The following is a 24,160-nucleotide window of genomic DNA, read 5'->3' on the forward strand; positions in this document are numbered from 1 at the left end:
AATACACACATTCTAACAAGATTTGCGATTTTTGTCCGGTCATGTTGGGAGACGTGGATTTGATTGCGTGTTGTTGGCGTCCCCCAATCTTCCCTAGCCCATGTTCCGCACATAACGTTATGTTTACCAAACCTCACATCCACTCTTGTTTTTCGCGCTCGCTCTCTCTCTCTCTCTCTTTACCAAATTATATCCCTCGCATAACGCGAAGGAAAAAAGATTCGAAAATTCCGTCATCTTGATCCATCGCCGTGTATGAAGGGTGTATATAAAGGTAAGGTTGTCCTGTTGTTGTTGTTGTCAAAATGGTCAGTATACAATTCGTATTATCATCAACACCCGTCAACATTGTTCAAAGTACAAATATCCATTCCATACAAAGATTCTACACTCCCTCAAAAACACTTGTTGCCTATCTATCGTGTGACCTCTTCGAGTCAAGAAATGACCACCACTTCAACAACCAAAACCGCAATGTCCGGCGCCAGCACCACCCCACCACCACAATCTTCCTGGCCATACTTTTCTTCACGCTCTTTCGCCTTGCACGCCATTCCCGTCTCCTACGCCCTGGCGTACCCACCACACATTTACGTCCTGGGCAAGCTCATGTCTACGTCGACGTCTTCGACCGCTCACGCATTCACCAACATGGTCCCGAGGGTGAACCTGGAACGCCTGGGACCCTCCCTACCCAAAGCCACCACGGACATGCTCTGGCGCGCGAGGGGTTGCCATTTGAACGCCCTGGAAGGGTTTCCTCTGTTCGCGGCTGCGATGGTAAGTCCCTGGACCCAGAATCGTTACATATGGATCATCAAGTATCCCCAAGTCTTTCCATAAACCCATCCCCCCTTCCACCCTCCCCCTTGATACGTTTACTCGAACCCGCTGACCGAAAGCGACAGATCGCGGGTACATGCACCTCCCTCCCCACGAGGGATCTCAACATCTGTGCGGCAGAGTACTTGACCGCCCGGGTCGTGTACAGTGTCTTGTACATGACCGTCCGGAGTGAGGCGGCGAGTTATCTCAGGTCCGCGGTCTACTTTTACAGCGTGGGCATACCCTTTTACGTCCTCTGGAAGGCCGGTTGGAAGGTCGCGGCGGGGGCCACCCAGGACACAAACAACAGCCAAGATGGTATCAAGGGGGAGACGAAGAAGTTTTAACCTATAGGCATTTCTACTTCGTAATGCTTCTTTGGGTTGGGGCAATGAGGCTACGAGGATATAATAGAACAGACCAAAGTCTCCAATCATCATTCAGATGATCAACACAAGTCTGTGGTTTGAATTCTGTTTGTATAAAATCTTTTGGGGTACTATCTCTGGAGAGGGCAGGAAAGTAGCTGCCACATCATCCGCTCCAATGTCTCAAACACATACATATACACAAAAGAAAACGTTATAACCTGTCTACATCTCCTCCTTGGATCAATCAGACCTTTTTCTCCTTTTCCGATTCCAATTGTTTTGCAAGAGCTCCCTTTTTAGCTTTTGCCCGCTTTTCACTCGCATACCGCCAGCTTCGGGCAAAACCTGCTGTTATGGGTCCTTTGAGACTCTGCGTAAATGAAGGCCATCGAATGGTCGACTCTATGACCTGTCGCACTTCCTCACGTAAGCCGCCGCCTTCGGTATCAGAAGCGATTCGTTGTTCGAAAGGACCACCCTCCCGTTTTCGGATACGATCTGGATCTTCATCCTTTGTCTGTTCAAGCATCCTCAAGAATTCGGATCGAGGGATGTTGAATTTGGATTGATATTCAAAGTACAATTTCTGACGGAAGGCACTGGGCAGGCGTCGAACCATATGTCCTCGGGTGACAGGGTCCATGTTCTGAGCCAGTTTCGCGTTGACAGTCGGATCATCCAACCAATCTCGACTGGAGCATGCGGAATCGACAAAAGAGATATTAGGAAGGTTGTCAACAAGTGGTGCATAGAGACGGCGGAAGTTCTGGAGCTGGTGCTTTACAATGTTCTCAACTTTGCGAGGATCATCGCCCCCAATGCTCATTCTCGGATCACCCATGTAGGATATCCCGGCGATGGTCCCATACAACTCGCGTTCGGTGAAATTGGCAGGAAGAAGCAGTAGGGCTGTACGGACAGCTGCAATCAAATTGACTTGATTGGCAAGTCGGACAGCTGGGTTGTCGCGCAAGATCTTGACTGGTTTCTGTAGGCGGCCGGCAAGGTACAGAGTATTCCACTCTGACAGATCCTTACATAAGGTGTCCAAATTGACCACACCGTATTTTATAAGAGTTCCGTTGACAGTGATAAAAGGATTAAAGTAGACTCCAGCTCCAAAGGAGTCCTGGATCTTGGAAACAGCATAAGAACCCAACGAGCCAACCGCCGAGTAATGGTCCCGATGCTCTTGCAGGTTCAAAGAATGCCAATGTTGACTGTATGAAACACCAAATATGAAATCAATCATTTTTTGGTTTCCATCTTGAACTTTCATAATCGCTTCCGGAGGCGAAGGATGTAATTTAGAGTCTCCCACGGTGCTGCCTGAGCTTTGCGGAAATACACCAGATCCATACGCAAAGGCATACCGGATTGGCGCACGAAACTTCCAAAGTATCTGTCTCAACGCTTCTTTGAATTCTTCATTGATCAACATATGCTGATTGACTCCGAAATCCTTCCCAGGCAATTCAGAAAACTTTGATATGCTCAAATCCGGATTATCTTCCCAGTCTTGCGACCCCAATGATGACGTCGAAGGCTTCAGCGGACCTTCACTGGAAGATTTAGTCTTGGAGGGGCTTAAGGTCCCTGGAGAGGGCTGCGACGTGGAGGGAGAGCTGCTCTGAGGCTTCTTAGCTTTTGATGGGTCGAATCCGGGAGGAGGACCTGAGTCTCGGCCGCGATCTTCCTGCAAGCTGGCATAGTATCGGACATTGTAGGAGGTGGGCAGGCGTCTGGAGGCTACGAGGAGAGGAAGTCGAGGAGCATGGTAGAGCTCCTGGAAGGCTCTCTTTCCCAGTACACTGGGAACAACTCGTAGTGTCATCCTGGAGGCAGTAAAGATTTAGATATAACAAAGTGAACCATCGTCAATGCTACCGCATACTTAAAGACTCCATGGTGTGCTGTTGGCAAGGGTCGTGTGCATTGAATGGGGAGAATTCCACGTAGCACCAATTCAGGCCCATCCTACGTAAGGTGTTCGCAAGACAGATTCAGCCCTTGCGTCATTGGCGAACAGCCCCTTGCTGACTAAGTCGTGCCAAGAGAGCGCGAGCCATCGGTAAAGCCTCGGCAGAACTTGATTGCGGCCGTGTCAACAAACACATGAATGAGGTTCGCAACTGCGCTTCTCACCAATGTACTACCTACCTCTCCACAACTTTGTACTCGAGAAATGGAGTACTCTACTCTTGAAGCGCGTCTCGCCAGCTTCGAGCCTCCGTCGAAACGATCAAAGCTAGGATGGCCTCACAAAACACCAACACCCGACGAATTGGCCAAAGCTGGCTTCTACTACAAACCCTCGAGCGAAAGCAATGATAACACCATCTGCTTCATGTGCGGAAGATTTCTGGATGGCTGGGAACCTGATGATGATCCAATCCAGGAGCATTTGAAACACTCAAGCGATTGCGCATGGGCGATCCTTATGGACGCGGCTCAAAATGTGAGACTTGATATCAACAATATGGACGATCCAACGGGAGAGCATCACGCAGATGCACGCCGAGCTACGTTTGGTATAGGATGGCCTCACGAATCGAAGCGTGGTTGGACGTGTAAAACTGAAAAGATGGTGGAGGCAGGCTGGTACTATGCCCCAACACCCGAGAGCGATGATTTTGTCAGCTGCACATATTGCAAACTATCGTTAGATGGCTGGGAACCCAAGGACAACCCTTTCGATGAGCATTATCGCAGGTCTCCCGACTGTCCTTTCTTCCATTTCGCAGGCACAACTGCGCCTTCAAAACGACCCAAAGCCAAAAAAGGTCGCGCGTCAAGGTCTTCTCGGTCATCCAAAGTCTCGACTCGACTTTCGACTCAATCAGATAATACAACCATGCTCTCTGAAGCTCCCTCGCTCAATGACATACCAGACTTGGACGAATCAATAGATACCAGTACGACATCCGTGTTATCAACAATGTCAGTTGCTTCCACAGCCACGACTAAAGGAAAGCGGAAAGGTGCGGGAGGAAGAGCCAAGACAACGAAAAGCAAGAAAGCGAAGACGACACGTTCAACAAAGGCCAAGAAGACGGAACCAGAGCCAGAGCCAGAAGTGACACCCGTTGAATTGCATGCCACGGAAGTAGAAATCGATGATGACAAGACCCCGACTCAGCTTCAGACACAAATGCAAACGCAAGACGAACCCGAAGCAGAATCTATACCTGATGTAATATCACAAGACCCAGTTCTCCCTAGTCCAAAACCTACGCCACGAAAAGAAATAGAATACCCGACCCTTGCCAACAGTCCCGGGATACGGAGCACACCACGACATTTGAGCCCAATCGGCGTTCCGCCACAACCTTCGCCAACTCCAGTTCGAACGAGGGCTACACCTTCTGCAAAAGGCACTGCCACCTCTTCGAGAACCGCTCCTCGATCCATTCCCCATCTTCAAGCTACCCCTCAGGCTACCACCGAATCACCTTATGCGGCGGGTCGCTCACCTTCTACAGATATAGAAAACGCTCCTCCCAGTGCGCGCTCTGCCTCGGTGCGGCATGCTCTGACATCTCAGACTCAAACGCAGACAGTTCCCCTCGCACCCTCAAGTCCTGGAGAGGTCGTGCCTGCTTGGGAGCCAGCTGACATTGAGCTCGTCTTCCAACCTGGTACACCTCAACCCGCAGATCTATTGGGATTGACAGGCGGCAAACTATCCAGAGAGGAAGAACAAATGACTGTGCAAGAGTGGATAGGACATGTCGCTAGTCAAGCAGAGAGCAGTTTACGAGCGGAAGCCGAGAGGGTGGTGGGTGTATTTGAGCGTGAAGGACAGAGAGCTATGGGTGTTCTGGAGGCGATCAAGTGTGTATGATTTGGGATTATCTCGGACAGGGATTTCGGTGTGTGCATATGATGCAGTATGAAAGGGGGAGGCGTGCAAAATTGACATGTCATGGAGTATCAAATGTGAATCTTGAGAATTGAGTTACAGAGCGTATTAGTAAGGCCCTGAGAGGGTCGAGAGTCAATGCATTATGAGCGAGCACGGCGTTATGATTGTGGGCATGCAGGGTGGTGTGTCTGTCTGTGTGTGGATTTGGTTCTTCGTTTGAATACTATTGGAAATCTTTTATCATGCCAGGTACAATGATATACCTTGGACCGAATTGCTTTTGAATGTTCATAGAAGTGTTCGAATGATCAAGATTTATTCAGGTTCATTTGTCCTATTTTGTTTCTGTCTGGATTTGGCTTATTTTTTTTGGCGTCCATCCATTAACCAGCCGAGTTGACATGAATACTTGGGTATGTATCTTGAAAATGGTAGAATTCCAACCGTGGTCTCTCTTCTCTTGCGTCTTGATTGACTCATATCATTTCCAGGTCTCATGGGTATATCTTCATCTCGTCCTTGAAACAAAGCGACTTCCGAAAGGGTAGAATGGTTCCAACGTTTGCAATATGTGTCTTGTCTCCACGCGCTCCCTTTTTCTTCTTATCCCAACGAGATCGTCCTTTTCCGATTGCCGCACTTTGTACTCGAGTTCACCACACTCTTTGTGGAGGGTAGGGGGGGAGGTACAAATTGACTTCTTTCCCGAGGACATGAGAACACCCGCATCTCCCCTCTAGCCCTATCCTTCCCACGCATTGTGGTCCATGTGGTGAAGTTGTTAGGTGGTTCAGCTACCCAGTATATCAATCACACGGCAATGTCAGCCCCGACGACATCCACCTCTTCAACGGGTGCACCCTTTTTCGCAGGTTGTCCAGACAATGCTGCATCTAGACTTCGGAATTGTTCGATTTCGTGGATTTTGTCTGAAACACACAGAAATAAATTTAAAAAAGGTCAGCCTTCGTCGTCATCAAAAAAAAAGAGAGGGGAAGCGCAGGTGTGTCGTTTTTGGGGCATGTACAAAACGTACCGTCGGTGACCGGGCTCGTCGAAAAGATGGCCTTTTCCCGTTCCCCCAAACTAGGGTATATCCCTTCGTTGATCAACTGTTCGGCCAGGGCTCGTTTGTTGGTCCCGTCGGGGGAAGCTTTCCCTTGGGAGGCGAGTTCGGCTCGGGCCCTCTCCAGACACTCGTGGTAGTAGGAACTGTGGTTGATGTCGCACACCTGGTCCCACTGTTCGGACTTGTGGATCGGGCAAAAGTGGCGGCTGCACAAGAGGCACTGTTCGAGGTATTTCGTCGTGGGGCTGAAGTCACCCGGGTTCTGTTCGTCACAGAGGTAACAGGTCTTGACCAACACCGGTTTCTGGGGTCGCGAGGAGGACGTGGTGGGTTGGGGCGCCGCCGCAGCTGCAGAGGATGAGGTCGCTGACCCTGGACCTGAAATTGTGGTGTTGGTTGCGTTGATGGTGATGATGGGTGGTGGTGGGATGGCGGACATTGTTGCAAAGGGTATGGAGGTAAAGTAGTAGTAGACTCGAGGGGAAAAAAAGGAGATGGTGGTTCGAGGCCAAAAGCTGAGGGAGGTGAGAAGGACGAGGGACCGGTCAGGCTGAATTTGAACTGTGATGGTTTTGAGATTGTTTGAGTATACGGAGTACGAGTAATGTGGTGGTGGTGGTGTATATCAAGTGGGAGATGTTTTTATAACGCTTCAATCTGGAAGATACGATACAAAAAGTAAGGTCAGCTTGTGAGAAAGAAGAGGGAGGAGGCCCCTCCTCTTTATTTTAGTTGTTACGCCATCTGCATCCAGCTGAAGGGATCACACTTTTCTCAGAACATCGGATTCATCGATAGTGGGTTTGGGCTCTTACGGAGTATCCGAGTACTGTAGTAGGTCATAGATGGCATGGCATACTCCGTACCCTTTAGTTTCCTAAACTCCACAAAGGGGACCGACCGACCCTGCACTCCAGTACGGAAGTATCTCACCTTGTGTTACGAGTGTGGCTTGCCAAGTTGACATGGGTATCTTGGTGAGTCGTAACGCGCCTATGGATCTTCTTGGATTTTGACGTGGGTAGGCCGTGGTGTCTTCCCCAGACAGACATTGGTCGTTCGGGGTCCGAGAAATACTGTACAAAGTATAACACTCCAAGGCGTCCGAGGTTGTTGAACAATGCAAGGTAACATCAGTCTGCTCGTACTTACAGAGACCAGGAGATAACTCATTACGAGTATCCTTAAACCACAGATGCAGGCGGACAAAAAAAAGTCTTCAAACTGAGACAAGCGAAAGCTGATGATGATCAGGTACAGACACAACAATCGACATTCCGATGCACACTGTACAATAGGAACAACCAAAAGATTGGCGACACGGGCTGGATCCTCGTTATGGGCCCCTCAGCATCACGGAGTGTCGGGGCGCCGACTGGCCGTTTTTAGAGGGGCTCGATGATGGCCTCTCTGGGCTTTCCAGGGACTCTAGGGCCCAGTTCTGTTCGTAGCCTTATGACGTCGTAGGCGTTGTGATCAGCAGGAAGAGCCCGCCGTCATGAACATGGCGGGTGCTCGAAGATACTACAGTACGGAGTACAAACGAGGCTCTATCTTTTGTGGAGTAGCAACATGTACGGAGTATGCATATGGGCCTTCTGAGTGTGCTACTCGCAGGAAGGATTCGATTGTGGAAAGCCAGTTTCGTCATAAGGACTCCCGGTTCTAGTACACTTGGAAGTTGTTTCAGGTGAAGAAAAGCCCAGCCGGACAGATACGAGTACTGCCCTAGGAGGATCATTCAAGGTCGAGAGAAAGGAGACCAAAAGGAAGAACAGACATTCCTTTTAGATCTTCTCACAGAAGGTAATAAAGGGAGAAACAACACCTTTCACATGATCGTCAGCTTCACCAGTCCTGGGCATACGTACAACAGGATCGATAACTCACCACTCATGAACAATGTTCCGGTCTTCGCATCATGAATGACGGTGGTCATACCAGGCAACTTCTCCCCTGCGCCGTCTTCGATGATCTTGTCGAGTTGATACTCATACTCATCTGGTAAATGTCGATTGAGTCGCCTTATGCGCCAGACCGTGGAGGGCGCAGTCGGCGCGTTCAACGGGTCGTTGAACGTTGCCAGTGACGCGAGACCCTTGGGCATCGTGGCGGCAAAAATGTCGCCATTCGCGTCTTCTGACAAGTTGTCGATGGGGTAGTCGAGGTGGATGTAGTGCACCTGTGTCACTGATCCATCGGCGGCGGGTTTGAGCACGGTGATATCCCCCTTTGCAGCACTGGGGATGTACAACAACCCGTCACTGCCGAGATGGAGTCCGTTGGGAAACTTGAACCCGGATGCTACCTTCTTGCAATTGCCAGTCGCCGAACAGTACGAGACGTCGCCGGTCCCGAGAACAGGTGAGAGATGGTGGCGCTTTGCAGTGGTCAGCATTTCACATACAGCACGAGCCTTGTGTATATGACTGTACTTACCCAGCCGACCTTGTGAGGACCATGGTCATTCGTGAAGAAGAAACCACCATCCTTCGTCACGGCTATGTTGTTTGGTGTCGCAATTTGTGGATCGGCGTATGTCTTGACGTGTTGCATGGTCTCTGCACCTGGTTTGGTCGCGAATACCTCGATTGTGGCATTGGCACCGACGACCTCTTGGTCTAGAAATTCGCCCGTGGTCGAATCCACAGAAGGACGGTCATTGACCAGCCACAGTTGCGCGTCCGAGTTATCTGTAGAGTGAATTCCCGTAATGCCCACGACATGGATACGTCCATCGCCATTGACCCCCGGGAACCCTGGAGTCTCGAGAACTCGATAAGTGTAGCCGCCAGAAGTACTCGGGTTGTCAATCTCCATCGCAACAATGTGATCGTTCAATGCACGTGCAGATGCATTGAGGCGGTGGATACTGTTTTGCAAGAATGGTCAGCGTTTCAATCTACCACCAGCACGCAGGAAAAGAGGTAGAAGTAGAGAAAAAAACCCTCACTTGGGCATCCAATCTCTCCGGGCAGCCGAATCCGAGCAGGCAAGATACAATGTCCTGGAATTCTCATCCAGCCACATATCTTCACATGCTTGGATGTTGGGATCTCCATGGATCCGATGACATTTGTACGGGAATGAAGAGACGGGTAAGACTGTTCGACCTAGTCCTACGGTTCGGAACAGAATGTCCTTGAGGAGGAATTGGTACACGACCGCAGCCAGTGCGAGCAGGATCGAGAACCCTTGTAGTTTGGACGGCATCCTAAGGTGGGAAGGCTGTGATCGTGGTGGTGTATAGGGGCGGTTTTCACAAGTTGACTTTCGATCTCGACCTTGTACTCCGTGAGTAGTCTTTCACCTCCCTCTGTCGATTTCAATTCGATCAGTTCTCGGCTATACGAGAGCTTCCCATGACTCGGACGCCTGAAAAGGTCGAAAATTTAATCAATGAAATGGACGATGGATCTTTTTGGCAGTTCTTCTACGACCTTGCACAACACTCCCCGGTCCACCAATTCACCACGTCCACACCCCCCGCGAAAGTGGAGCGGAGCCGAGGATCATTTCGAGTACATCGGCCATGCGAGTCAGCTTGAGTATCGATATGTCCACTGCCACGCAATCAATTCACACTAAGCTAGCAGAGTGAGATACACAATAAGCTCATGATCACCATCACAATCGGGGATCGTATGTAAAATATCCAGGCAGATATGACAAGAGCGGCTATCGGCGTGGTGTCTGGGCCATTAGGAAATGCAAAATGTTGAAGGCTTTTAGATTCGAAACAATACTACGACAACTCTGAATTTCATAACTACCTATCTCATCATCAAGTGTATCATATTCAACGGGCGTAGAATCTTCTCAAAGAAGGGTTGTTTCTGACTTTCAACTTGCTAAGCATTCATCTTACTGCAGATATTCGTCACCACACTCCTTGGCCATGACATCAAACATGGGCTTCGCGCTGAACCATCCAGCTCGGGGAGTGCCGACGCTCTTGTACGTGTATTGAGCATCCTCTTCGTCGATCTTGATCGTCTCACCACCTCGTCCAGCGGCCGCGGCGTCGGCCATGAGTTGAGCGCGGCAACACTTCTCGAGACTGACGAACCAGAACACGGCAGCTTCAATCGTCTGTCCGCATGTCAACAGACCGTGGTTCTGCAGCAAGCACGCTTTCTTGGGACCGATGGCCTTTGCGATATTCTCGCCCTCCTCTTTCGCGAGCACAATGCCCTTGAATTGCCGGTAAACTGCGAGGTCGTTGTAGAACGCACAGCTGTCCTGTGTGATGATGTCGATGGGTCGGCCGAGAGCACAGAAACTCCGGCCGTAAATGCTATGGCTGTGTGCGGCGCAGAGGACGTCTGGTCGGGCCTTGTGGATGGCGGCGTGGATCATGTACGCTGCGGTGTTGAGGAGGCGGCATGGTCCACCGTCAATGACCTTGCCTTCGTGGTCGACGAGGATCAGGTCGCTCTTTTTGATCTGGGAGAAGGCGACGCCGAATGGGTTCACCCAGAACGTGTGAGGGTTGACAGGGTCACGCAACGTGATATGTCCTGCCACACCCTCGTCGTAGCCATATTTGCCGAAGATGCGGAAGGCCAGAGCAAGCCGGCCCTTGAGGTACTCTCGCTCTTCATACTTGTCGGTGAATCGCGGTGGGCTGGGGAACTTCTGAACATGGTTCATCGCGGGCTCTTCTGCCAATCCAGGCTCATTGGGTGCGGTGCCTGCGGGCTGGCTATCGGGCTTGTCGAAGCCCACGGCGGGCACCGTTGTGGTCTCGGTGGCAGTGGGGGGTGCCATGGCTCGCGATACTATATAGGTGACAGTAGACTGATGGTAAAGAGTGTGCGAGAGGAGAGTAGATTAGGAAATTTTGATACGAGATCTGTCTCTGATAGAGAAATACTGAGTATTCGTACCCTCGGATATATATGATAGCGAGGGCACGGGTAATACCCGTGGTAATACACGAGGGAGGGGGAAAGGTGCGGGCAGGGCAAGTGGCAACATAGTAATCGCGGAATTGAAAAGTATTCCCCACAACCCGCTGTCTCTCTGGCCTCAAATTGCGCCGTGTCCAATGTTCAAGACCCTGATGCCGATGTCGCAAAACTCTCTACACCTCGATTGACTGGCCAGATCGCGAGGGTCTGACTAGCGGCGTGAACTACGGGGAGTAGCCAACGGCCAATGTTGAACGCTGAATTGTCATTCTTCCCGAACAGAGTCTTGTATCCCGAAGCACAAAATATACATCTAGCTGCGACAATGATGATCATAGGTCACGATCCTTTGCCGCATAACCGACCCAGCATCAGACAGGCCCAAAGGACACTCGTAGACATCGGGATGATAGCCTTCTCGCGATTGCGATAGCATATCTTGTCGGCTATCTGCGGAGCATCAGTGCCATTTTGAGCATCAGTACGAGTGCTGATGTCCTTCTCGACCTAGGTTCATTGCTCTCCGGCGTCAGTAGACTGGCCACTGCGGCGGTTTTAACACGTTCTCGAGACCCTTTTGTCCAGGCCATTTCTGAGACTCACAATCGATGTTGAGAATTGAGCAGTAATTTCCTGCCAGCATCTATGGCGATGACTTTTTCACGCATGGGAATGTTGCAGTGGCTGAGAATACTCTTGTCTTGATGATATGAGACTCATGCTATCAGCAACAGTATACACGGAGTACTGCCATACGCTCTACTCCGTGCTTGTATACCTCATGTACCTCCTTCCTACTCTTTTTCCACGGGGTAGGAGTGCTTACTAAGATCTTAAAGCACGTGATCGTGTTTTCCTCCTTTCGTTATCTTATCAGCCACAAGAAGCTAGCTTGGGACATCTCCAATGTCATTGGCTACGGGACCATGGCACGGTTTCCCTTTTCTCTTCCGGCTCGTGAACTTTTTGTCGCCGAAATTTTGGAATCGCGATAGCGTTGAAAGGAATCCCTTAATTCTCTTGCCTGATTCAATTCTTTTGTATTGTCCTCACATTCATTACATTCATCGTTTCTTTTACTTGTCTCGGATCTCCTATCACCTCTTCCGCACTCTCCTCCATTTGCTCCTTCGTCGGCAACATGTACGGCGCTGCCCGACAGGGCCGTTTCGCCTTCAGAGCACTCCGTTCCCTCCAATCGACCTATACCTCCTCTACCCTTTCCCGATTATCACCTTCCTCCTGCAGGACGATAACCTTCAGATCTACTCGCATCAGTCAGTTCTCGTCAATCTCACAATATCGCCAACATGCCGTTGCCGCAGATATGGGCGCCGAGGACGTCTCGGACGTCCAACGTGAATATGCCACTTTTTCAGAGCTGGGGGAGGTAGGCATTGTGGACCAAAGGATTGTAGACAATCTTGTCGTCAAGAGAGGCATCGACGAAATGACCGAAGTCCAGCGAATGACTATCAATGAGTGTTTAGACGGTGCCGATGTTGTTGCTCAGGCTCGGACTGGTACTGGAAAGACTTTGGCATTTTTGACACCAATTGTGCAGCGCATACTGAAAGACCCCTCTTTAGAGGGCAGACGTCCCAATATTGGCGATACCAGGGCCTTGATCATCTCCCCGACTCGAGAACTCGCGGAGCAGATTGCTGCAGAAGCCCGCAAGCTCGTCTACGGAACAAGAGTTCAAGTCCAGACTGCTGTAGGTGGTACTCAGAAACAGTATCACCTTAAGCTCATGCAGCGTATGGGTTGTCATATCCTGGTTGGCACGCCTGGCCGAATCAATGATCTCTTATCCGATCGCTACAGCGGACTCAAGCTTGACAACATTGAGACGTTTGTTCTGGACGAGGCTGATCGACTCTTGACTATCGGATTTTCAGAGGCAATCGCAGAAATCCAGACATACATGCCTCCTCTCGAAACAAAGGACCGCCAGACCCTCATGTTCTCAGCCACCATGCCCAAGTCCGTGGTGGGTTTGGTGAGACAGACAATGAAGCCAGACTTCAAATTCGTCAGAACCGTCGACCCGAACGAGTCTGCTACGCACGAAACAGTACCACAAAAAGTTGTTTACTTGCCGGCTCTGCAGAACCAAATCCCATCAGTCACCGAAATCGCCTACAAAGCCATTCAAGCACACAAACAAGACCCTCATAACAATAAACCCTTCAAAGCCATGATCTTCTATAGCTCGGTTAATGAAGTGAGACTGGCTTATGAGATCCTGAAAAATCTTGGTGACCGCGGCCAGAGAGGAGGATTCTTCGCCCCACATCCCCTATCACCGTGCAAAGTGCTCGAGATCTCGTCTCAGCTGACTCAAAGCCAGCGTGAGAGAAACACTCAGGAATTCCGCAACTCGACCAGTGCTATCCTGGTGGCCTCTGATGTTGCAGCTAGAGGTATGGACTTCCCAGATGTTACGCATGTTATTCAAGTCGGTTTACCCAGAAGTACTGAGGATTACATCCATCGACTGGGTCGAACTGGACGTGCTGGCAAGTCTGGACAGGGTTGGTTGATCTTGCAAGATGACGAACGTTACGAGTTCAGATCGCTGATGCGCGACATTCACGCACACAACATCAGCGAAGATGAGAATCTGGAGACAAGCAAGCTAGACATGACCCAGCCTTCACAACTGTCAGTGGATGCTGGCAAGATCATGCAATTTGTTGAGACAGGAGTCAAGTCTACTTCGATGATTGACAAAGCCAAGGCGTACTTGACTATCATGGGGGGTTTGGTTCAAAGCCAGGCCAGCAGGAGCAAGCAAGCCATTGTGGACATGGCCAACGACCTTGCCAAATATGGTTGGGGTCTTGAGACTCCACCTCGAGTCTCTAGTCATTGGGTTGCTAAGATGGGTTTCCAATCTACCAACGGTCTGAATATAACTGCAGATATGGATCGCGACCCCAGACAGATGAGGGGAGGAGACCGGAGATCAAGGGGTCGGTATGATCAGGACGACCCATTTGGTTCAGGTGGAGGTAAGGGCGTCTTCCGAGGCGGCAATTCCGAAGGCGGTTTTGAGAACCGACGATCTACTGGCGGCTTTGGGGATCGAAGGTCTGGTGGAGGCTACAACGATCGACGCTCTCGCTACTAAACAGATTCATCCGAATCAAGAGTTCCATGAGGGTGTTTAGGGTCGGTTGTTGGAGCCTATCGACTATGCTATGCACGGTCATTCCCGGCAGTGCGCCATGCATGCTCCAAATCTTGATCTCTGAGATCCTCAGGCAAGGGAGACGTTCGATGGTACAAGCCTTTCAGCAGCATTCTCCATTCAGAACAATTCTACCTCTGAAGCCACACTTCGTCTCCAGCACAAGCAGGGATCTCGAACCATGAGGCCACCCTTTCTATCATTCACAACAGCTGTATTAACAACTCCAGCCTTGCCATGTCGCTACGATCCGGACTGATCTCCCTACCATACATATGATGAGGGAGCGACCAACTCACCTTTCAACCTTTCGATTCCCATCTCTGGCGCTATGCGAGCATTGTGTCGGAGAAAACGAAAGTCAAATGTGCATGTAGAATTCTTTTAATGTGTGTATATCAGAGCGGTATATTTGTGTTATGCGAGGAATACTTCTTCTCGATTGTTTGCATACAAGATGGTGCAGGGATGAGGCATTAACTCGGCGGGTGTTAAAGGGCGTACGATGGAAAACATTCGTTGTGTGTGTGTATTTGCTACGAACAATACCTTGGGTTGGGAAAAAGGACGAAGGGGAAAACAGGATAGAAACCATCTCCTCTAATGCTACACAACTACTCTTCTATACTCTCGGATTCTTTACTCGGACATTGTCAGTGCAAACTCTTAGACGGATTTAACTTGAGGTACGCACGTTGAGGCTAGCTCATCCAAGGCATGTTTTGTTTGTTTTCGAATGCGCAGCACGGTAGAGTAGTAAAGGGGTTGCTTCACACAGAAAGGAACGACGCGAAAGAAAAAAGAAAGAGGGAATCGAGGGGCATGCAAGTAGTTTGAAATGAGTTATCATTGATCTCTTTATTTGGGGGTTTTCTCGTTCCCCAAGCCGAGGACGTTTTGTAAGATATTAGTGACATCAATAGACGTGTGTCGGCAAAGGTTTTTTTAGGGGATTTTTTTCTTAAAAAAGAGCTCAATGACCGACGGTCAGACTCATTTGACCACTTTCGCATCCCTCTCTCGACTTTGGTCTTTGCCCCTCTGAGCTGTTGTTTTTCTTCTCTCTTAAGGATGTGAAGACCTCCACTGTTGGATCTCCTGCTCGTTGATCTCACGGAGGGCGTTGACCTGGGCGGCCTCACCCGTGATGGCGCCCTTGACCATCTCGACCCCCCTGCCGATGAAGGTGCCCTGGGACACGGCGTAGGTGGCGGTGACGGCCTTCACCTTGATGATGCCGATGCGTGGGTCGTTCTCGCTGCCGTCGTGGGTGCCGTCCCCCAGGTCACCCACCCAGGTCTTGAGGGTCGGGGTGTAGTACTTCCTGACCACGTCCCGGTCGGAGATGACGGTGGCGGTGCCGGAGACGCTGGCCCAGCTGCCGTTGGCCGAACAGAAGGAGATGTTGATGTGGGAGTCGGATTCGAGGTCGTGGGTCTTGCCGGACTCGGTGTTTGTGTGGAAGAGGAGGTCGACTCCGCCGGATTCCTAAAAAACCAAAACAACAAAACGAAACATGTCAGTCACCGCTTCACATTGTGTGTGTGGACATGTGTCGTGTGTGAGTGAACGTTTTGTGGTGAGAAGAGGCCAAAAACAAAAACAAAAAACAAAAATGGGTTGAATGTATACCTGCGCCGCCAAAGCCATGCATCTGGACACGAGAAGACCACTCTCGGCGATACGGGTCGTCATCATTCCAAATTTTTGGTACTGGACGAAGTTGTTCAGTTCCTCGATCTTGGTCTCGACACCGGGTTCATCCTTGTTCTTCGCCTTGTATCTGTCTTGATGGTTAACTGTGCAAGCTCTCTTTGGTGTGGTGAACTGAAACAGTCTGGGACATACGGGTCAGCAGGTTGTCCGGAAGCCATGATGTTGATGACTTGTGTTTTTATGATTGTGAGTTCTCAAAGAGAAAAGAAGAGATTTTTCGTTTTGGATTTGATCGGAAAGCAAGTTTGGTTTGGTATCTGAAGCAAGACAGAGTGAGTTGTACGTGAAGTGGGAAGGATCTCAATATATGTGTGTGTCAAGGGTACGAGTTCGCATCTTGTCATGAGTGACGTCGTTTTTACTACAAGAGTGAATCCAGGAACCGAACGCTAAACATTCACACACACACAGCCATACAAAGTACGAGGAACTCGTAACTCATGGCCCAAGGGAAATGCAATGCTGATGAGAGGGGGGGATCATTCGATAACAAGGAGGAAAACCCCCATTCTTTCCCGATCTGAATCGAGACACCATCGTGACATGAGAACACGCGAATCGAAAGGGCCGTTTTGAGCCATTTGGGGTAATTCAAGCCGTGTGTGGCGTGAGAGCGAGAGACACAAAAGAAGGAGAAGAGATGAACCCGACTGCGCGTCACTAATGATGATGATGATGATGATGGTGAGCATCATGATGCAATGACAAGACGAGGAGGAGTCCAAGAGTCCAATTCCGCCCGCCTTTTGATTCCCATGTTTTGTTTCTACCTGGTCGAATGTGGTACATTGTTGTACAGGTTACATATGTTACATATGTACTTGACCCCCCTGTATCTCGAGAGTGCTTCTGGAATCTTCCTGAATTGTTCTTCTCAATTGATTCTTGTCTGAAATGACGATCTACTGTAATATGCTGGATGCTCGACGAGGCTGCGACGCGGGGGACAAATATTCATGACGTCAAGACTGAGGCGCGCCCTGCAGCCTCGTAGCCTTGTCTTTCTCCTGGTGAAATCCCGATGTCTAGATATTTCCCAACACTTTGTTCGGTTCCTTTTGGGTCCTTTGTATCAAGGAGGTTGAATGGTTTTGAACCAACAATAAATACCATCACTTTGACGTCGAGGTTCTATACCGTGGTAGGTTCACGTTGTCCAGGAATACGAGCCAATCAACGCCAAGCCATTCCATTCCGCAAAGAAGAGAATATTTTCCTCCAAATCCCTGACTGGGGGTTCGACCATCGTTTGTCAAATGTAGGACAAGAACAAAGAAAGAAAGTTCAAGTCGACATAATGCCATGTCCCGACCCGGACCTGTTGGTCAAAATGCACGTCCATTGTCGGACTATTTCGAAGTCCGCAACACCAAAACATCAGGCCGTGGAGTTTTCGCCTTGACCGACATCCCACCCGACACGACCTTACTCGAGACGTGTCTCATAGCGGCGAGCACGATATACAAACCCTACGCCAAGGAAGTTTGCGCGCAATGTTTCGCCTACGACCGTGGGGTTTTGTGGAAGATCCGCGACAATTCTCGTAATGTCGTGTTCTGCGGCGAGTCATGTCGAGAACTATGGTCGACGTCTACACCTCCTTCGGCTCTCGTCGCACGTGAACAAGTCCAGGAATTTCTTGTCCGGCGCAACAAACAAAAGTTGTGGGATTCTGAGATTGTAGACTTCAACAAACCTTCCGTCGAAGAGATCGAGAAAGCATGGACAGAGGCGGAGGAGAAAGCCAACCTGATTCGAGCCGCTCGATCATCAACGTCAAACCCAAAAACCAAGGCACAACTCAAGACTCTGAGACAGGTGCGACAATCCCTACATCCCGACCCGGATACTCTATGGTTCTTGCTCGACGCCGTCACTCAAGTTCTCGGTCGAGACGGCATTTTGGAATCATCAACCGCCGACCTCGCAGTCGACCCTCGACCTTACATCAACACCGAAGATCTCGGTTTTCACGTCGAAGCTTACCTGGTTTTACTCGCCACCGTTCCTGAACAGGTCCTTCCGCACGTCCAACAGTCCCTCCTGAGGACCATTCAATCACGTACCACGCACAATTCGTTTGGTCTTCGATCGTTGGATGAGGGAGGAGGAGGAGGAGGAGGTGCCGAAGCCGACGCCGACGCCGGACGCACGACAATGGCCGTAGGCAGTGAATGTTTCGGGTTCGGTGTGTGGCCGGAAGCGAGTTATTGGAATCACAGTTGTGAACCGAACCTGAAGAAATCTCGGGCGGGAAGGACCTGGAGATTCTCCACGTCCCGTAGCGTCAAACCCGGGGACGAATTGTGCATAAGTTATCTGGGGGGGGATGAGAGGGACATGTCGACCGTGGAACGAAGAGAGAAACTCCAGAGGATCTGGGGCTTCGAATGTGCTTGTACAAAATGTGTCGCCCCAACTTGGGTATCGAGCACACACATCACAACACCACAAAACTATAAACACCTAGGTGGTGTGACGAGTGACGACTTAGGTAGGAAGAAGTGATGAACCAAGTCTCATCGATCGTCATTTTTACACACACACCGTCGAAACCCCTCACCCGTAGGTCTTGTTGGGTCGGTTTGACCATGATGATGTCGATGTGTACTCCATAGAAAAGGAGGCCTCGACTAGTACAGAATAAAACCTCTTTCTCCATTCTGGTACATATCTACCGAAAGAGGAAAAAGGTCACCTCGCCCGGATTGTAATGAATCTAACATGGCATATTTTTGGGGCAAGGTGAGGTAGCCATATCAGGTATTTGATTTTTGTGTTCCTCGGGGTGCGACGAGTTTCAGGAAAGACCGCACTCACTCAGTCCACTCTGCCGACTTGTCTCACACTCGGTAGGGGATGATGCAAAGAACTAGGAGATACGTTTTCCAAAAGGATCCGGACTAGGACATAACAAAAGGACTCGACTAATCATTCAAAAAAGGGGATTCTCCTCGAGGACATGGGAGCTTACATGACGTGTGGAGGCCATCATTGGTGGTCGAGACGTGCAAATCATCCTTTCGCTGTAATCCGTACTGGGGCAAACAAAAAAGGACATTGAAATCTCCAAGACCGAGAATGTTGAGTAATCAATCACACTCTGTACGGAGTCGACAAAAGCGATACAATCACGGTAAAGTCACTGGGATTACTATTTACTACTCCTCCAACTAAAGTGCTGCCGTGACGACTTGGAAGAAACTAACAAAGTGATTGGTCACCAGTCTCGCAACGACATCCAAACAGAAAAATAGTACGGGATACGGAGGATGGAGCATGGAGTATTGTGGACTTCCTACTACACAAGAACCATTGTTACCAGTAACTCCGTAGTAAGACAAACCACTGGACCCTTGCATACAACGTATCGCCGTAGTGCCTGTCATATCTGACCCTTTGATTCCTCTGATCTGATCTCATCCCAAAGGCGAAATGTCTACTATACGTACGAGTACTCATTAGAGGCAAAACCACAGTGTCCAGCCCAGGTGATGACTACCTCCTCGTAGTATTTAAAGCCACAAGTCCTTCCCTTCCGACCTCAACCAACGCCCAAAGCATATTTTGCCCATCTCAATCTCTGTCACCTATCCAAGTTCGCCCAACCACTTGACACCAACACTCTCGCAAGGTAAAACCGACATCTCTCCCAAGACAGATCAAAATGCCTCTCTGGAGAATCTTTTCCCACCCTCAAACATTCACACTCGACCAACGTCGTACCCTCGCCCAAAAGGTCACGGACCTGTACATGTCTCGTGGTCTGCCCGCGTTCTACGTCAACGTCATCTTCATAGACGTCGACGAGAAAGCCACCTTTGTAGGTGGCGAGCCGAAGTCCAACTTTGTCAGGATCGTCGTCGAACAAATCGCCAGGACCATGGCTTCGCCAGACACCGAGGAAGGACAGAAGCGAAGAAGAGCCTGGATGGACATGATCAATGATGTAAGCTCTATGCTGCTCGCGCGTCTCAGATCTCGACAATTACCCGCCGTCGTGATTTGTCGACAGTTAGTTCCCGATTGCTGATGATTGACTTTCTTTTTCCCCCTGTCAAATAGACTCTGAAAACCTCCATCATCGACCGCAACGAACTGGATTGGGAGTTGCACATTTATGAAACTCCGCGCGATTTATGGCGTGTGCAAGGCATGGATCCACCTACGTCTTTCTCAGACGCCGAGAAGGAGTGGACGGAGAAGAACAAGCCTGTTCCATACTTGTGAACGAAGGCGTTCTGCGGTTTTCATCATCCCGCATTGTGCCGAGTTGGAAATCACCAAGGTTTGCAGATAGTAAAATGTATCTGCAACTTCACATCAGCTTTGGCGCAAAATACCACAATGCCGCCAGTCCAGAAAGAACGGTGGCGCCCCCTACTTTCCGAGTCCATTGCGCATTTTCCGACAGCTTCAATTTTCCAATACTTTGTTGTTGCATCTTGGGTAGTTTCTTGCTCGAGGTCGCCTCCCGAGTTCTTCGTTGCATGACATCTGACATTTCGGTCTGGTTGCTTTCTTGCGCCGTTGCGAAGGTCTCGTATTCGTGAACCAGACGTTTCAAGCCCTCAAGGTCCTCTTTGAGCGAATCCAGACCCGTCTTGTTTCCTTGAACCTCGACACTCTGAACGTTGCCGAAGAAATCAACCACCCTCCGGCTTCTCCCCGCTTGTTCACCACCAGGGAACAAGTCCCATCTCACTCCCGGGTTCGAGTGGATCTTTCCGATATCGTAGCTGTCAAAGAGATCACCGAGCGTCTTGTCGGACGTCGGACCCGTCACTTGTGTCTCGAGGAATTCCAAAACGTAGTACGTCCAACGGTCAATCACCGCGACACCCACGTCGTTGTCGGCGTGATGCGAGTACGAACTCTCGTCTTCCTCGGAAGACCCCGTGGCGATGACCCCGGGGGCGTAAAACTGTCGGTATAACGTGTTGGCCTGGCACGTGTCGATCATGAAGAGCATCTCGTTGTACCTCTTCTTCTCCCTCATCTGCGAGAACGCATCCGCCAGGTCCCAGCTCGAAATCTCCTCGCTGTCCTGAAACTTGAGGAACTCGCTGCCGCCGTGGCCGGTCATGTAGATGAGGATGTTGCTTCCTTCGTCCGTCTGTAGTCTCTTGCTCGCCGGGACGCCTTCTTCCCACCGATCCGTCAGGAGGCGGATGAAGTTTTCCACCGTGACCTCGTAGCCACGGTAGTCCACCTCGACGTTCTCGCCGTAGAGGTCCATCCGTCGGTCGGCGTTCGAGTACACGGTGCCCGAGAAGGCGTTGCGGGGGTTGCAGGCCATGTCATCGGGAAGGAGAAGGAGGATTTGAGAATCGGGGATTCCGAGTCGTTTGACGGTGCGGTAGAGAGACAGAGTGTTCGCCAGATGACGGTAATTGAACCAGAACCGAGACGTCGAGACCAACACTGCCCAGTTGGACGTGTGGGCGGCGCAGGCCAATGAAGCCAGGGCCAGGAACGCCGATAGAGAGTGAAGGATGTGCATGCTTGCTAAAAGCAAAAAAGAAAACAAGGGAAGAAAATTGAACGACTTGACGGTTCTTTCTACGAAGGACAGGGCAAGAAGACAGACAGGTTGTTTGTGTATAAATCCATCTCAGGGCATTGCTGGAATCATTTTCGTAGTATTGAGAATTGGTCAGCGTCAATATTGTCTACACATTTATGGAATACGCGCAGCGCGGTGTTCAAGTCCACGGAACAAAGTATCTCCGACAAGTAGTTGGGTGGATCATAGAAACCAACCATGTCACTGAAGCAGGTCTGCCAGCTCTTAGATCACTGAGCGTTAACTGAGGAGTTGTTGATTCCTGATTGTTGCTTGCTTATGCTACAGCTTAGCTATTCCGTCTTGATCTGAATTCCTGCACCTGTCCCATGCTAACAATATTTCCGTCTGCCTTGTGTGAGCTTCCGTCCTCCGAGTAGCATGGGAGACAGATCAGTACGGGGCCACACAGAATCGTCAGCAGCACTTTCCCCCTGATCAACATGAGTTTCAACGTCGCGTCACTCATGTCAGAGAGCCTTGTTCAACTGAATCCATTCCCTGCACGATACACCCTGCTGCCTCCGTATGCAAACGGAGGCGTGTTGGGGTTTGTTCGTCTCATTTTTCGTCTCATCGCTGTCTATCTGATTGATCACTTGCTCAGTGGTGATCTGGCCGAGGTGGGAAGGCCCATCTGACACAGTCTTGCATCGCTGTCGATGTCATTCTGTGCCTTGGGTGTACTCTCTCCCAAAAGCTCGCTCTGCAACATCGCACAAAACGCCTCGAATCCGCCGAACTCGATCGAAAGCGTTGAGCCCAGTTTGTCTATCATCGTCTCTGTTCTATTCCACTTGTTGCTTTCGTGGCTTCCATCTATCATCAGCTTCATATTCATACGCATCAAAGGACCTATGATAGGATTTGTAATGTCTTGGATGGCTGGAAAGATGTTGCCTGAGATCGCTTTGGTTCTGCCGCCAGTAAGGGTAAACCGGCCCAGGTCGCGGAACGGCGGATCATAGGTCGGAGCATTGCGCTCAGCGAACAAGTTTATTATTTCCATCAGTTCTTTGAGGCTGATTTTAATTATGATTTGCAAAGATGAGAAGTTGATCAGCCTCTTGGAGTTGGCGCATAAGAAGTCGCCAATATTCTGACAATACAACTTTGACTTCGGACTTCGGGTACCGTCTGTGGATGCCCACGCCCAGCGATGGAGATTTTTAAATAATGTGCAAAAGACCGATAGATCCAGATCAATGGTGATGGTGAGATGGTTGATCTTCGAGACCATGTTGGTTAGATTTTTGAAGGCGGCATTACGAGGAAGTTGGGCCTTCGGGATCTCGAAGATGATGCGCTCTTCATCTTCGTCATCATTCACGGTGATATACCGCCTCGAGATGAAGACGCTCGTCCATAACGAATATGGCTCAGAACAGCGGACTCCCTCAAACGCAACCTCCTCATGGGCAATGGTGAGCAAAAAGTGGTGAGTTCGGACAATGTCCCGAGCCGCATTCGATACCCACTTGCAGGTTCTTGCAAAGTTGGCCATGTCGTTAACCATGCATGACCGCTGAATGTATTTGCTGCGGACGTATTTCACCCACCTTGTCGAGTTCTCATCAGAATGCCGTAACCTGTGGTCAAGATCAGGGACACGATCGTAAGATGGATCGTAGTCAAGATCAAGGTCACTGTCGCGAAAGGGTTTTCGGAGGGAATAATAACACCTCGGGAGGCTCTCGCTCCAGCCAAATTCGCCCTCGACTGTCTCGAATTGGTGTTCCAACTTTCGAGCTCGGTCAAGGAATCGGTCAGGGAGGAGGAACTCGCAGATCCGTGAGAGTATCTCTGGCGGCATATCGATGAGTGTCAGATTTCTTTTGCCGGTGGACGAAATTCCGTCTCTTGCCAAGTCTTGTCTTTCCGTCTCTGATGATAGGTTGTCCATATTGACGAAGTTAGGTCACCCGGTGATGGTACTTGGAAGCTTGAGAGTCACGCCAGTAATGAGATGAAGATGATGACCCGGTGGTAGGGTGAATTCACGAGATCGCCAAGACGTAATACCCAGGCACCACTCATAGGTAGTTATGGTGGTGGTTATGGTGAACATTCATGCCTGAGGTGAGTCGAGTTGAATTCCCAAGTCCGAGGTAGATGTCATTCACAGTTCAACATACAACATCCTGTTGGCACGAGCCAGGTTTGTTGTGCTCGTGCTTCGTCTGATTGTTTGGACTTCTTCGGCCTCTCCTGTCCAAAAATCCTTTTCTTTCTGGGCTACAACCCAGTACAACTCTGCAAATAGGAGCAATTCTCAGGCCCAGCATGTCGACTCTGAGCACCCAGTGAATACTGAGGAAAGGGAAACTGTTATTAGCAAGGAGCTCAGCCTTTTCTGGACTTGGCGCGCGGGGCTGAGATCTCATGCGCATGTTGGTCTTCCGCGCCAAAGCAGTCTTATCACAGTCAGAGCTCCAGGTGAAGAAGCTGTATCATACGTATATGTCTTTGGGCCGTCCGAATCACATGTCGGTCGGGTCACTTGATGGTCTATCCATGAATTTGCCACATACAGAAGAGGTATTTGTACAGTAAGATCCTCCCGGTGAAGCAGAAGTTAACCCCCGTCAACTTTTTTCCTTTCCTGCCAACGCCAAACGGACATTGAAAAGTGGTCATAG

The 24,160-nt window shown here is 50.1% G+C and overlaps 12 protein-coding genes across 12 annotated transcripts; 5 read left to right on the forward strand and 7 right to left on the reverse strand.

The window, feature by feature from the left end:
- Positions 1-414: 414 nt before the first annotated feature.
- Positions 415-1,172, forward strand: PV06_02372 (uncharacterized protein; the record flags this gene model as incomplete). The annotated part of the gene is made up of 2 exons (XM_016403045.1): positions 415-780; positions 909-1,172. The coding sequence occupies exons 1-2, from the start codon at positions 445-447 to the stop codon at positions 1,170-1,172; spliced, it is 600 nt and encodes a 199-aa protein (XP_016266942.1). The 5' UTR covers positions 415-444.
- Positions 1,173-1,290: 118 nt separating this feature from the next.
- On the reverse strand, positions 1,291-3,127 carry PV06_02373 (uncharacterized protein). Its single transcript, XM_016403046.1, has one exon. It carries the CDS (start codon positions 3,028-3,030, stop codon positions 1,441-1,443), a length of 1,590 nt encoding a protein of 529 aa, XP_016266943.1. The 5' UTR covers positions 3,031-3,127; the 3' UTR covers positions 1,291-1,440.
- Positions 3,128-3,351: 224 nt separating this feature from the next.
- Positions 3,352-5,304, forward strand: PV06_02374 (uncharacterized protein). The gene has a single exon (XM_016403047.1). It carries the CDS (start codon positions 3,382-3,384, stop codon positions 5,038-5,040), a length of 1,659 nt encoding a protein of 552 aa, XP_016266944.1. The 5' UTR covers positions 3,352-3,381; the 3' UTR covers positions 5,041-5,304.
- Positions 5,305-5,384: 80 nt separating this feature from the next.
- On the reverse strand, positions 5,385-6,799 carry PV06_02375 (uncharacterized protein). The gene is made up of 2 exons (XM_016403048.1): positions 6,098-6,799; positions 5,385-5,990 (listed from the first exon to the last, which is right to left on the reverse strand). The coding sequence occupies exons 1-2, from the start codon at positions 6,567-6,569 to the stop codon at positions 5,872-5,874; spliced, it is 591 nt and encodes a 196-aa protein (XP_016266945.1). The 5' UTR covers positions 6,570-6,799; the 3' UTR covers positions 5,385-5,871.
- A 1,118-nt stretch (positions 6,800-7,917) lies between these two features.
- On the reverse strand, positions 7,918-9,343 carry PV06_02376 (uncharacterized protein; the record flags this gene model as incomplete). Its single annotated transcript, XM_016403049.1, has 4 exons — positions 7,918-7,958; positions 8,021-8,510; positions 8,570-9,002; positions 9,084-9,343. 4 exons carry the CDS (start codon positions 9,341-9,343, stop codon positions 7,918-7,920), a joined length of 1,224 nt encoding a protein of 407 aa, XP_016266946.1.
- Positions 9,344-9,854: 511 nt separating this feature from the next.
- PV06_02377 (uncharacterized protein) lies at positions 9,855-11,068 on the reverse strand. The gene has a single exon (XM_016403050.1). The coding sequence runs from the start codon at positions 10,898-10,900 to the stop codon at positions 9,995-9,997; it is 906 nt and encodes a 301-aa protein (XP_016266947.1). The 5' UTR covers positions 10,901-11,068; the 3' UTR covers positions 9,855-9,994.
- Positions 11,069-12,028: 960 nt separating this feature from the next.
- Positions 12,029-14,887, forward strand: PV06_02378 (uncharacterized protein). The gene has a single exon (XM_016403051.1). It carries the CDS (start codon positions 12,185-12,187, stop codon positions 14,177-14,179), a length of 1,995 nt encoding a protein of 664 aa, XP_016266948.1. The 5' UTR covers positions 12,029-12,184; the 3' UTR covers positions 14,180-14,887.
- Positions 14,755-16,608, reverse strand: PV06_02379 (uncharacterized protein). The gene is made up of 4 exons (XM_016403052.1): positions 16,088-16,608; positions 15,872-16,022; positions 14,934-15,727; positions 14,755-14,876 (listed from the first exon to the last, which is right to left on the reverse strand). The coding sequence occupies exons 1-3, from the start codon at positions 16,111-16,113 to the stop codon at positions 15,305-15,307; spliced, it is 600 nt and encodes a 199-aa protein (XP_016266949.1). The 5' UTR covers positions 16,114-16,608; the 3' UTR covers positions 14,755-14,876; positions 14,934-15,304.
- A 99-nt stretch (positions 16,609-16,707) lies between these two features.
- Positions 16,708-18,939, forward strand: PV06_02380 (uncharacterized protein). The gene has a single exon (XM_016403053.1). It carries the CDS (start codon positions 17,258-17,260, stop codon positions 18,461-18,463), a length of 1,206 nt encoding a protein of 401 aa, XP_016266950.1. The 5' UTR covers positions 16,708-17,257; the 3' UTR covers positions 18,464-18,939.
- A 337-nt stretch (positions 18,940-19,276) lies between these two features.
- PV06_02381 (uncharacterized protein) lies at positions 19,277-21,608 on the reverse strand. The gene has a single exon (XM_016403054.1). The coding sequence runs from the start codon at positions 21,456-21,458 to the stop codon at positions 20,274-20,276; it is 1,185 nt and encodes a 394-aa protein (XP_016266951.1). The 5' UTR covers positions 21,459-21,608; the 3' UTR covers positions 19,277-20,273.
- Positions 19,623-20,185, forward strand: PV06_02382 (uncharacterized protein; the record flags this gene model as incomplete). Its single annotated transcript, XM_016403055.1, has 2 exons — positions 19,623-19,904; positions 20,021-20,185. 2 exons carry the CDS (start codon positions 19,623-19,625, stop codon positions 20,183-20,185), a joined length of 447 nt encoding a protein of 148 aa, XP_016266952.1.
- Positions 21,609-22,061: 453 nt separating the features above from the next.
- Positions 22,062-23,424, reverse strand: PV06_02383 (uncharacterized protein; the record flags this gene model as incomplete). The annotated part of the gene is made up of 1 exon (XM_016403056.1): positions 22,062-23,424. The coding sequence occupies one exon, from the start codon at positions 23,422-23,424 to the stop codon at positions 22,117-22,119; it is 1,308 nt and encodes a 435-aa protein (XP_016266953.1). The 3' UTR covers positions 22,062-22,116.
- Between the last annotated feature and the right edge of the window lie 736 nt (positions 23,425-24,160).

This window comes from Exophiala oligosperma (assembly GCF_000835515.1).
Source record: "Exophiala oligosperma strain CBS 72588 unplaced genomic scaffold supercont1.2, whole genome shotgun sequence".
Taxonomy (NCBI): Eukaryota; Fungi; Ascomycota; class Eurotiomycetes; order Chaetothyriales; family Herpotrichiellaceae; genus Exophiala; species Exophiala oligosperma.